This window comes from Rana temporaria, chromosome 8 (genome assembly GCF_905171775.1).
Source record: "Rana temporaria chromosome 8, aRanTem1.1, whole genome shotgun sequence".
Lineage (NCBI taxonomy): Eukaryota > Metazoa > Chordata > Amphibia > Anura > Ranidae > Rana > Rana temporaria.
In genome coordinates, this window is record NC_053496.1 from 171,433,277 (window position 1) to 171,447,243 (window position 13,967).

The 13,967-nt window shown below is 47.4% G+C and overlaps 1 protein-coding gene across 1 annotated transcript in view; it reads left to right on the top strand.

The window, feature by feature from the left end:
* Window positions 1-2,592, top strand: part of LOC120910492 (zinc finger protein 571-like) — a 29,174-nt gene extending 26,582 nt beyond the window's left edge. The window contains exons 8-10 of the mRNA XM_040322248.1: window positions 10-165; window positions 293-368; window positions 1,114-2,592. Of these exons, the coding sequence (XP_040178182.1) occupies window positions 10-165; window positions 293-368; window positions 1,114-2,414 (1,533 nt within the window). The 3' untranslated portion in view covers window positions 2,415-2,592. The remainder of the gene's footprint in view (window positions 1-9; window positions 166-292; window positions 369-1,113) is intronic.
* The last annotated feature ends 11,375 nt before the right edge of the window (window positions 2,593-13,967 follow it).

Here is a 13,967-nt window from a genome sequence, read left to right on the forward strand (position 1 = left end):
ATTTCACAGGACTATGTAGTGGTAAAGAAGACTTTCATCAAAGAATTGAGCAGAAAGCAGAGCCCCACCATGGAGCCTCCATCTCCCTCATTGTCACCAGAGAGTAACATTGACAAGAAGATCCTAGAAGTCACCCAGAAGATCATTGCTCTGCTGACAGGAGAGGTGAGCGGTGCCGGGAATTCTGGGACATTATCCAGTAACAGACAAGGGGTGTGTCTGGATGGTGACGGTATCATTGTGTGTGTCAGGTTCCTATAAGGTGTCAGGATGTCACTGTTTTCTCTTGCAGGATCGAGATTCTCTTGGTCAGAGGGATCTGAGGAGGGAGGTCTCCATGAAGAACCTTCATTCCATCACACTCCTGGGTAAGATAAGTGATTAGATAAGCAAGGTGGTCTTCTCGGCCTTTCATGCCTCCATTTACACCCTTATTTTTAAATGATGTCTTATTTCAGTGGTGACATTAACCCTCGAATTAGAGTGCCCCTCCAATGGTTTCTTCTCTTCACTTTGTTGGTAGGCCATGCTGAGAGCTTCTTTAGAAACAATCTTAATTTCCTTCTCTGATACAGTGGAACCTCGGATTACGAGCATAATCCGTTCCAGAAGAATGCTTGTAATCCAAAGTACTCGCATATCAAAACGAGTTTCCCCATTGAAGTCAATGGAAACGAAAATAATTTGTTCCGCATTGACTTCAATGGCATGCAATACCGCATTCGGCCAGAGGTGGGGGTGGGGCGCCAGAGAGCCTCGGAAAGGCCAGAGGACACCATGGGCAAACCTCGGAAAGACTCCATTCCCGAGGTCAGCCGAGCTGTCCTTGGACCTTTCTGTGCATTTCTGAACGGCGCCGTTCGGCTTTGCTCGGCTCTGGCGCCTCCCCCCCACCTCAGGCCAAACGCGGTACTGCACGCCGCTTTGGCCTGAATCCTGCTCGTATTTTCGAGACAACACTCGCAAACCGAATTAGGATTTTTTTAAATACAGTGCTCATATTGCGAAACGCACGTTAACCGCGTTACTCGCAATCCGAGGTTCCACTGTACATTCATTTTTAACTGTGTACTTACATTCCCTCAGCATCATTTTTTTTTTTTTCCCCAACAGATTTGTTAACTGGTGGATACACCTCTCCCATCTCTCCCTCACCGGGTCATATGAAGGACAATCGTGGTATCACTGTCAGCTCCCAGACCACCAGATCCACCTTATCAGAGGAACAATGCATGTCCCTTTATCCAGAGAAGGCCAGTGAGAGGTCAAAGTTACGTGAAGAATATCAACCACGTGCTAACTTCTCCAAACCAATCGGTGCTACTCGTCCTATGCATTTGCCTTTTAAAAAAGCGTCGGCCTCATCTACAGAACCACATCGATCTTCTTCTGATGTTTCCACCTTTGTAGATCCTAAACAACATATATTGGTCAAAATTAAAGAGGAAGAAGGCGATCTCCTAGGCACTGATAATCCAGAACCAACACAAGAGACACTTGACGTGAAAGACGAAACGCGGTCAACCGACGGACATCTCCAACCATGTGACCTTTCCACCAGCTCGGATTACATAGCCACAATTAAGGAGGAATCATGGGAAAGTAGTGATCATGCAGATACACCAACAGAGATGGTGGCAGGTCACCTGTCGCACGTGGATTTTGTGGTGTCCGCTATCGGAGAGCAGAGTCGAATGGCGGAGAAGCCGTATCCTTGCCTAGAGTGCGGGAAGCATTACAGCAGCACCAAAAGCCTCAATAAACACATTCGCCTCCACACCGGGGTCAAAGTGAACTCTTGCACCGAGTGCGGCAAAAGTTTCTTTAACAAGTCTGGCTTGCTCAAGCACCAGCGCATTCACTCGGGAGAGAAGCCCTTCTCCTGCTCCGAGTGCGGGAAGTGCTTCATCAGCAAGTTTGAGATCGATATGCACCAGCGGAGCCACACTGGCGAGAGGCCTTATTCCTGCTCCGAGTGCGGCAGGTCCTTCAGCACCAAGTCCAACTTGGTCAAGCACAACCGGGTCCACACGGGAGAGAAACCCTACACCTGCTCCCAGTGTGAGAAGAGCTTTTCTATTAACTCCGACCTGGTGCGCCACATGAGGACTCACACGGGAGAACGACCGTATTCCTGTTCCGACTGTGGCCGCAGGTTCATCAGTAAATCCAACCTGATTCGGCACCAGACAGTCCACTCTGGAACGAGGGAGAAGCCCTTCACCTGCTCCGAATGCGACAAACGTTTTGTCAGCAACTCGGACCTGGTGCGCCACCAGAGAGTCCACTCGGGGGAGAAGCCCTATGCCTGCAGCAAGTGTGGAAAATGCTTTTCCAGTCAAATGTCCTTAAAGGCTCACGTGAAACGAGCTACGCGGGGGAGCGATGTGGAGGAGCCACCATGCGTTCCCTAGAAAGGACTCTACAGCTTGAAGGCACACTCGCACTCTGCAGTTTACGGTGGAAGCACTTGTTCGTAAAATTCCATGCTGGCTTCTAGATGAGATAGACAATTCAGGGCCCTACAGACATGGGGCTAGATTCAGGTACAAGATACGACGGCGTATCTCCAGATACGCCGTCGTATCTCTGAGTTGCGGCGTCGTATCTATGCCACTGATTCATAGAATCAGTTACGCATAGATTTCCCTAAGATCCGACTGGCGTAAGTGTCTTACACCGTCGTATCTTAGGCTGCATATTTACGCTGGCCGCTAGGTGGCGCTTCCGTAAATTTCCGCAAGGAATATGCAAATTAGGTAGTTACGCCGATTCAGAAACGTACGACCGCCCGGCGCAATTTTTTACGTTGTTTATGTTAGGCTTTTTCCGGCGTAAAGTTACCCCTGCTATATGAGGCGTATCCTATGTTAAGTATGGACGTCGTTCCGGCGTCGAATTTTGAAAATTTTACGCTGTTTGCGTAAGTAGTTCGCGAATAGGGCTGGACGTAATTTATGTTCACGTCGAAAGCAATGACGATTTGCGGCGTAATTTCGAGCATGCGCACTGGGATTCTTTCACGAAATGCGCGGGGTCACCATTCATTTAAATAAAACACGCCCACATCATCCCTATTTGAATTAGGCGGGCTAACGCCGGCCCACATACGTTACGCCGCCGTAACTTAGGGCGCAAGTTCTTTCTGAATACGGAACTTGCGCCCTAATTTACGGCGGGGTAACGTATCTGAGATACGTTACGCCCGCAGAAAGATACGCTTATCTTTCTGAAACTAGCCCATGATATTCTACAGCTGGGCTCAAGGTGTCACTTTTCTGACATTTTTCACTGCTGAGCATGACTCCATGTTCTTCAAGTTCCCCCATATAAGTTGACTATATTGGATGTAAACTTCCACTTCACCCCCGGACCATTTGGCTGCCAAATGACCAGGCCGCTTTTTGCGATTCGGCACTGCGTCGCTTTAACTGACAATTGCGCGTTCGTGCGACGTGGCTCCCAAACAAAATTGATGTCCTTTTTTCCCCACAAATAGAGCTTTCTTTTGGTGGTATTTGATCCCCCTGTGGTTTTTATTTTTTGCGCTATAAACAAAAGTAGAGCGTAAATTTTGAAAAAAATGCAATATTTTTTACTATAATAAATATCCCCCAAAAAAATATATATAAAAAAAAAAATGTTTCCTCGATTTAGGCCGATACGTATTCTTCTACCTATTTTTGGTAAAAAAATAAGCGTTTATCGATTGGTTTGCACAAAATTTATAGCGTTTACAAAATAGGGGATAGTTTTATTGCATTTTTATTAATTATTATTTTTTTACTACTAATGGCGGCGATCAGCGATTTTTTTCGTGACTGTGACATTATGGCGGACACTTCGGACAATTTTGACACATTTTTGGGACCATTGTCATTTTCACAGCAAAAAATGCATTGTTTACTGTGAAAATGACAATTGCAGTTTGGGAGTTAAGTGTGACCTCATTTGTGTTTCTAACTGTAGGGGGGTGTGGCTGTAGGTGTGACGTCATTGATTGTGTATCCCTATAAAAGGGAACACACGATCACTGACAGCGCCACAGTGAAGAACGGGGAAGCTGTGTTTACACACGGCTCTCCTAGTTCTTTAGCTCCGGGGATCGATCGCGGGACTCCAGCGGCGATCAGGTCCGCGGGTCCCGCGGTCACGGAGCTGCCCGCGCCCCACGTCTGGGCACTTAAAGAGGACGTACCTGTACGTGCTTGTGCCATTCTGCCGACGTATATGTGCAGGAGGCGGTCCTTAGGTGGATAAAGTGTGAATTTGGGCCAGCTTTACGGTCCGCCTGATCTCCTAGATCAGTGATGGCGAACCTCGGCACACCAGATGTTTTGGAACTACATTTCCCATGATGCTCATGTACTCTGCAGTGTAGTTAAGCATCATGGGAAACGTAGTTCCAAAACATCTGGTGTGCCAAGGTTCTCCATCACTGACCTAGATTGTAAGCTCCAACGAGCAGGGCCCTCTGATTCCTCCTGTATTGTATTGTAACTGTACTGTCTGCCCTCATATTGTAAAGCTTTTGCGCAAATTGTTGGCGCTATATAAATCCTGTATAATAATAATTTCACCTGGTGTGTAGGGGATCAGGAAGATTTATTATGAAAAAGACTTGGAGCACAATTTACATACAAAACATAGCAGAGGGCTTCACCTATCCTGCCTACGGTGGGTAATCCAGCAACATGTGGGGCCCATCCACAGATGAAGAACTCAGAAATGGGCTGTTCTCTTAAGGGGATCCACCAAGATGTCCACAATAACCGCCACACACACACACTCGGATCACTTCGCCTAAGTTACAGTGGGATCAAACGTCATAAGAACATAGAACAGCCTCCATAGTGCAGTAACTTTAAAATACAGCGATTAAACTCGCATGTCTACAGAGAAAAGCACATTGAAAGTCTCCGGCATGATGACGACACTGGTCCTGCCCTACATGTTTCGTCACCGACTGACGTCATCAGGTGCATGATTACTAGTAGTCCAAAAAAGCAGGTAAGAGGCAGGGCAGTGACACAGAGTCTGCAAAACAGACAGGACTGGTAATTGGTTTCAACCTCTTTATGCCGTTGTCTAGCACAGTATGGGAGGAGCGGACTGGGAGGTTGTTACACTTCCTGTATTTGCTCCATCTGTGTATTTGGTTGATTGAGAGGTGTTATCCCTGAAGTATACAGCTTCACTACAAATGTGGAGACCAAAACCATTCTGTGAAATATAATTTTATTTTACACCCCTTGTCTGTCTGTTTTTGTCATCTATGAGCTGTGGCTGTCATCTCAGAATAAACAGGAGGCATGCAATGTGAATGTGGGCTATGTTGTATCAAATGTCTGCCTACGTATCTGAAAGACAAGCAAACTCTCACTCCTAGGTGGGATTTTGGGCGTTCCCAGGTCTGCACACCTGCTGTGCCACTTTCCCTCTGAAGAATGCAGCAGCTGCAACTTTCCTATGATCGTCAGCTCCATCTAGTGGCTGTAATATCGCATTTTCCAAATTGAGGTGTTTCAGAAAAAAAAAGTATTATGGCCACTAGATGGAGCTGACGGTCATTAGAAATACATATATTAAGCAAAATGCTAGATTACTCATGACAGCTGAGGGAATGCTTGAGACATCACAGGGCATTTTTTTTTATAAACAGACCCCTATATATACAGAGCCCTGGTGGCTGTTGGGGCCAGGCCTCTGTAAGGCATCTGAGTCATGTCATTTTTATCAGGAATATTTTATTTTTTCAATCTAGAAAGCTAAAACAATTTTTGTGATGTGAATTAAATCTGATAAGCTACATATAAAAGATGTAGAGAAAGCAAGAAGAAAGTGCCGCACATCAGAGAAAAAAGCCTAAAGCCCCGTACACACGTACAGGATTCCTGGCGGTAAAAAGCCAGCCGGGAAAACCGAGAACCTGCTCGGTAATTTTTCCCTCTACACACGACCGGGCTTCCCGACAGGAAAACTGCCATGAGGGCTTTGGTCGGGAATTCCGGCCGTGTGTATGCTCCATCGTAGTTTCCCCAAAAAAAAAATGCCGGGAAGACCGGCAGGAAAAAAGAGAGCTGGTTCTATTTTTCCTGCAGTTTTCCTGTCGGGAAAACTGCGATGGAGCATACACACGGCCGGTTTTCCCAGCCAAAAGCTTTAATGGCAGTTTTCCAAATGGGAAAACCGGTTGTGTGTACGAGGCTTAAGTGTATAAAGGAATCAAAATGGCTTTCGCCAGGCTCCTAACAGGCCATGGACTGACGCGTTTCGTCATGACGAAGCACTGTGGGTGGGTTGAAACACGTTGGTCTACGTGACCTGGGAGGAGCCTGTCTGAAGCTGTTTTGATCTCTTTATACACACTGGCTGTTTCTCTGGTGTACAGCACTTCCTTCTTGCTTTCTCTACATGTGTACACTGAGCCGGGACTGGCTCTTCTCAGTCCAGGGACTCGCCTTTAATGTGAGTCAACGGAGCCATGTTGGGATGATGGCTTTGAGTGGCATCCATAAGCTTTCCCACAAGCCTTAGATGATCCTCAGCTTTGTATAGACCTCACCAGTTAATTGTCCAGGGTCTGGTGAGGCCTACACAAAGCTGGTAGTCATCCAAGGCTTGCAAAACCAGGCTCATCGAAGTAAGCAGGCATCTGCCATCATTTGTGCTAAGCCCCGCCCACAAAAGGGCCCCCACACTTTTCGAATGCGTGTGAAATTCCCTTTTAAGCGTTTTTTTTAAACCGCTAAAATTAAAAACACGTTGAACATGAAAGGCACATCATCTTTTTTATCAGAAATATTTTTTTCCAATCTAGAAGGCTAAAACAAAAAATATGATGTTAAATTAAAGTCCAACTGGCTTCGGCCTAGGTAGACCATGGTGTACCATGTCACTGTCAGGAGTCTTGAACAGAGACAAAGGGTGCAGTTCATCAGGGTGCCTGCCCTGATGTCGGGGGGAGGTTCTGTGGCCTTCGTGTCTTTTGCCTCTCCCCATCTGGAGGGGTGTCTCTTTGGGAGAGCCCCTCACCAAGTCCTTGGTTGACTGGCTTCAGCTGGTTTCTAATAAGTGGAGTCCACCTGGCTTCAGCCTAGGTAGACCATGGTGTACCTTGCCGCTGTCAGGAGTTTTGTCCTTCGTGAGGAGGACCGTTTGACGTAGCACCCGTTGCACGTTTTTGTGTTTCACTCTTTCTGTGTGCGCACATTTTTTCTGCACCGGGTGGAATTTTTGGGTTGTTTTTTGCACGCCGCAGGCTTTTCAATAGAAAAAGGAGTTTTGTACAGAGAAGGAGGGTGGTTCTATGGCCCTTGGATCCTTTGCCTCGCCCCCATCTGCAGGGCTCTCCTTCCGGGAAAGCCCCAATAGCAAGTCCTTGGTGGACCAGGTTTAGCTGGTCCCCAACAAGTGGAGTCCAACTGGCTTCGGCCTAGGTAGACCATGGTGACTAGACACTGTCAGGAGTCTTGAACAGAGACTGAGGGTGCAGATCATTGGGGGGCCTGCCCTGATATCGAAGGGGGGGGGGCTCTGTAGCCTTCTGGTATTTTGCCTCTCCCCATCCGGAGGGGTCTCTCTTCAGGACTAAATCCTTGGTGGACTGGCTTTGGCTGGTCCCTAAGGAGTGAGGTCCACCTGGCTTCGGCCTAGGTAGACCATTGTGTACCTTGCTGCTGCCAGGAGTCTTGAACAGAGACAAAGGGTGCAGATCATCTGGGGAGGTTCTATGGCCTTCGAGTCTTTTGCCTCTCCCTATCTAGAGGGCTCTCTCTTCGGTAGAGCCCCTTACCAAGTATTTGGTGGACTGGCTTTGGCTGGTCCCTAAGGAGTGAGGTCCACCTGGCTTCGGCCTAGGTAGACCATTGTGTACCTTGCTGCTGTCAGAAGTCTTGAACAGAGACGGAGGGTGCAGATCATCTGGGGAGGTTCTATGGCCTTCGAGTCTTTTGCCTCTCCCCATCTAGAGGGCTCTCTCTTCGGTAGAGCCCCTTACCAAGTATTTGGTGGACTGGCTTTGGCTGATCCCTAACGAGTGGGGTCCACTTGTCTTCGACCCAGGTAGACCATATGATGTACCTCGCCTCCGTCAGGAGTCTCATGCTCTGGGAGATTCAGGGTTGAAGGCCCTTTCTCTTTGAAGGATTGGTCATTTTGTACCCTCCATGCACTTTTTCGTGTGCTGTAATTTCAGTTCACTTGTTTTGTTGGGGTTTTGGATAAAACACCACACCCAGGAGCTTCAAATGAAAAAAAATATGCCACAAGTTCTCTCTATAGCAATAGTACCTGACCCTGCAACCCAACCTTGAGGTTCCAGGGTCAAAAGCCTAAGGTAGTCACGAGTCAGTTCCTACCACCGCAGAATGGAATATACCCACTCGACACGTCTTTTCATCTGTGACCCTTGAAGGGGATGACCACTGGATAGACTGTGTGGGGTCATTGTACGACGAGGCCCCGACCACTGCTGACACCACTGGTTCTCTTTTTTAAAATTTCACAATACAACACACCAAGAAGTGTTCAGAGAGGAGAACTTATTAAGATATATTAAAAAATATCAGTAGCATTTATTAAATTCAAAACAATCAAGCCTGTAAAAGTTAGACAGGATCTCTGGTGCCTAATGACAATCCTCGATTTGGGGTTCAGTGACACCTAAAGGGGAAGTGACGTCTTCTAGACATGGAAGCCCCATAAAAAGGAGAGCTAAAGAGCAATTAAATGGAATGTCTCAATAACAAATACAGAGGTGTCTTTTTAACCACTTCCCGACCGCCGCATGTATATGTACGTCCACAGAATGGCACGTACAGGCAAATGGGCGTACAGGTACGTCCTTGCCTTCTAGCGGGTGGGGGGTCCGATCGGGACCCCCCCACGCTACAAGCGGCGGTCGGATTCCCGCGGGGAGCGATCCGGGATGACGGCGTGGCTATTCGTTTCTAGCCGCTCCGTCTAGATCGCTCCCCGGAGCTGAAGAACGGGGAGAGCCGTATGTAAACACGGCTTCCCCGTGCTTCACTGTGGCGGCGCATCGATCGAGTGATCCCTTTTATAGGGAGACCCGATCGATGACGTCAGACCTACAGCCACACCCCCCTACAGTTGTAAACACACACTAGGTGAACCCTAACTCCTACAGCGCCCCCTGTGGTTAACTCCCAAACTGCAACTGTCATTTTCACAATAAACAATGCAATTTAAATGCATTTTTTGCTGTGAAAATGACAATGGTCCCAAAAATGTGTCAAAATTGTCCGAAGTGTCCGCCATAATGTCACAGTCACGAAAAAATTGCTGATCGCCGCCAATAGTAGTAAAAAAAAAATAATTAATAAAAATGCAATAAAACTATCCCCTATTTTGTAAATGCTATAAATTTTGCGCAAACCAACCGATAAACGCTTATTGCGATTTTTTTTACCAAAAATAGGTAGAAGAATACGTATCGGCCCAAACTGAGGAAAAAAACATTTTTTATATATGTTTTTGGGGGATATTTATTATAGCAAAAAGTAAAAGATATAGCATTTTTTTCAAAATTATCGCTCTATTTTTGTTTATAGCGCAAAAAATAAAAACCGCAGAGGTGATCAAATACCACCAAAAGAAAGCTCTATTTGTGGGGAAAAAAGAAGGACGCCAATTTTGTTTGGGAGCCACGTCGCACGAGCGCGCAATTGTCTGTTAAAGCGACGCAGTGCCGAATTGTAAAAACGCCTTTGGGCATTTAGCAGCATATTGGTCCGGGGCTTAAGTGGTTAAAGAGTGTGTCCTATTACTTTGACTACGGAAAGTGGTATTAAACCCAATAATGTAATATAGTGCTGCTTACCAATCATTAGATGTGGAGGTTGCATTCGTTTTCCTTCTCTAGGCTCTTTCCTCTCTGTTTTCACCTGGTGATCTGGCCAGTAACACACCTCCTGTAATAGAGTGCCCCCGCTCTGGATGACGGAGCACAGGGGGCACCTTTGGACATCAGTCTGAAGGGAGGGGAGTGTTAGAAGTACAGTGGAACCTCGGATTACGAGCATAATCTGTTTCCAGGAGAATGCTCGTAATCCAAAATACTCGCATATCAAAGCGAGTTTCGCCATTGAAGTCAATGAAAATAATTTGTTCCGCAATGACGCATGCGGCCAGAGGCTGGGGTGGCGCCGCACAGCCTCCCGCAACAGCTGGAAAAGCCTGAGGTCAGAGCGGCTTACCTCTGCAAACCTTGGAAAGGCTCGGGGATGTAGTATTTCCGAACAGCGCCGGAGCCCCCCCCACTTTAGGCCAAACACGGTACTGCACACCACTTTGGCCTGAATCCTGCTCGTCTTGCGAGACAACACTCGCAAACCGAGTAATTTTTTCAAAATACAGTGCCCGTACTGCGTGCGTTTTTTTACAATTTTGAACTGAGCGGTGAAGATTGAAAGCTAACCATGGACTTGGTAAGTGAGAGATCAGCACATTGGGATGGCTTGGTCAGAAAAGACATTAGAAATGGCAAATTTTGCCTAAAAAGGTGAACTTACCTTTTAATACTGGTTGCTTTATTGGGTATGCCTAAACAATGAGTAAAATGGTGTTGGACGTAAAGGGAATTTTGACCAGCGGAGAAACATATTGGTCCAAGGAGACTACCACATGCAACTGGACACAATACAGGGGGTGCCCCCCATTATTCATTTACCCCTCCATAAACACAGGTAGAGAAGAGACAAGAAAAGCTGCTCCGGGTGAGTGAGTCTCTGGTTATTCCCCACACACACACTATTCAGGTGCTAGCCCAGCTCGCATGCTGTGTAACGTGAAGAAAGAATTCCGGATGGCTGCACTTCCAAAAATCCTTTTATTGAAGCTTCATATGACGAGTGGTTGACAGATGGAGCAGGGGACAAAGAGGTAGACGGGTTTTGCGCAAATGTCAGCGCAGTGGCGTCACTAGGGTTGGTGTCACCCGGTGCGGTAAAACATGGTGTCACCCCTCCTCTGTCTAGGCTGCCCAGCACCAAGCAGGCAGCGCACGGGCACGGGGCGCACCCCAAACCAGCCCCTGTAAATGATAGTACAGGGCAGTATAGTGGCAGGTTAGGGTAGTATATAGTGGCAGGTTGGTGTAGTGGGGTGGTATAGGACAGGTTAAGGTGGTATAGGGCATGTTGGGGTGATATAGGGTAGTTTGGGGTGGTATAGGGCAAGTTAGGGTTGCATAGGGCAGGTTGGGGTGGTATAGGGCAAGTTAGGATGGTACAGGGCAGGTTGGGGTGGTATAGTGCAAGTTAGGGTGGCATAGGGCAAGTTGGGATGGCATTGGAAAGGTTGGGGTGGTACAGGGCAAGTTAGGGTGGCATTGGGCAGGTTGGGGTGGTATAGGGCAAGTTATGGTGGCATAGGGCAGATTGGGGTGGTACAGGGCAAGTTAGGGTGGCACAGGGCAAGTTGGGGTGGCATGGGAAAGTTTGGGGTGGTACAGGGCAGGCTGTGGTGGCACAGGGCAGGCTGGGGTGGTACAGAGCAGGCTAGGGTGGTACAGGGCAGGCTGGGATTGCACAGGGCAGGCTGGGCATGTTAGCTAAAAAAAAACGGGATGGTGTCACCCAGTGCGGACCGCACCCCCCTAGCAACGCCTCTGTGTCAGCGCTTAGTCATTACAGATGAAGCAGGGGACAAGGAGATAGACGCGTTTCGCGCAAATGTCAGCGCTTAGTCATTGACTAAGCGCTGACATTTGCGCCTAACGCATCTACCTCTTTGTCCCCTGCCCCATCTGTCAACCACTCGTCATATGAAGCTTCAATAAAAGGATTTTTGGAAGTGAAGCCGTCCGGAATTATTTCCACAGGTAGAGAAGAGGTTAAGGTTCTTCTATATGTCTCGGCTGTAGGGTGAGACTACTATCTGCTGCACAGTACCAGATGGTTTACATATCTTGTATTAAAGTGGACGATCCTATTAAGAAAGGAAATCTGCCTGGCCTGGAGGATTTCACGTCTACTGAAAACCTATATTCTGTTAAGACGATGTCCATAGTAAAAGCAGGTGCCTACTTAAAGTCCGGGTCCACTTAAAGGAGATTGTGACTTGGCTATGGCCAAAAATGTCCCATGCTGTCCCCTCAACCCCCTACTGTAGCCTAGCCCATCATCTGGTTGCTCACCAGATATTGGTAAGATGCATCATCTAGGGCAGTCGTCTCCAAACTGTGGCCCTTTGTTTGCTTTTATATGGCCCTTGGGGGACTGTTCTTCCCACTGGCACCAATAATAAGGCCCCATTCCTGCCATTGACACCACCAGTGGAGCATAATTTCTTTCACTGACACCAATGATGGGGTACTATTCCTCCCACTGCCACCTGCAATAGAACACTATTCCTTCCTCTAATACCAATGATGGGGCACTATTTCTCCCACTGATACCAATGATGAGGTACTATTCCTCCCACTCACATCAGCAATGTAACACTATTCCTTCCCGACGACGTGGTAACACGAAACGTACGTCGAGGCGCCTGGTCACGCAAGTTTAACGTACTTCCGGTCCCGCTGGCTCTCTGGATCCGAGAGGTGGAACGCACGCCACTCTGCGGGCTTCCTCAGCGTGGAAACCGTCTCTCCACTAAATATGCAACGCCGACTACCCTCAGTGCCGGGGAAAGGCACCAACAAAAGTAAGGGGCCACTTGTCGCTGTCTGATTTTATATATTTTATTTAAAAACGTTATTACCCTATGGCGGTTTTCTCTTTCTTCTGGCTTACTTTATGTGTATGGAGTCTGGTGGAACCAAGTGATTAAGAGCCGCGCATGGAAACCATGGCTTATGCCATATGCCGTTATTGACCTCTTTTTAATTAAATAGGTCAACATCTTGTGGTAAGGTGCCATCCTTGAGCACATTTGTTCCATTTTTGGTGGAGGTGGAAACTTCTATTAGTGGATTGGAATTTTTCTTCGAGCACAAGTTTATCAACAGCACTTTTTGAATAGACTTTTTTTGCACAATATTTATTTTATTTAAATTTTGAAACCTCCTAAGTGGGGGTCATTCACTGTTTGCTTATGTTGGACACTATCATTATTATTAATTTGTATTTTATGATTGTCTAATTATCCACTATTTGTAGCGCCCCCTGTCTTTCACTGTTCATTCAACTGACATCAACGATGGGGCACTATTCCACTGGCACCAATGGAGGTGCACTATTTCTCCCACTGAAACCAATGAAGGAGAATTATTCTTCTCCCTGATACCAATGATGGGGCACTATTCCTCCCACTGACACCAATGATAGGGTATTATTCCTCTTTCTATTTGCCGTAGGCACTATGGGCCAGATTCTTAAAGATCTGAGGCGGCGGGACGTATGTCCTTTACGTTACGCCGCCGCAAGTTTAAGTGGCAAGTGCCTGATTCCCAAACCACTTACCTGTAAACTTGCGGCGGCGTCGCGTAAAGTCCACCCGCGCAAGCCCTCCTAATTCAAATGATCCTGGTAGGGGGCGTGGATCATTTAAATTAGGCGCGCTCCCGCGCCGATCGTAATGCGCATGCTCCGTCGGGTAAATTACCCGACGTGCATTGCGCTAAATGACGTCTCACGGACGTCATTTGTTTTGACTGTAACGTAAATGGCGTCCAGCGCCATTCACGGACGACTTACGCAAACAACGTTAAATTTTAAAATTTCGACGCGGGATCGACGGCCATACTTAACATTGAGTATGCCACCTAGGGGGCATCTTTATCTTTACGCCGCGTATCGCTTACGGAAACGACGTTAAAACACTACGGCGGGCAATCGTACGTTAGAGAATCGGCGTGACTAGACATTTGCATATTCTACGCTGACCGCCACATAGCGGTCAGCGTAAATATTGCAGCCTAAGATACAACGGCGCAGGCCGTCGTATCTTAGGCATGTTTAAGTGTATCTCAGTTTGAAAATACACTTAAACATAGGATC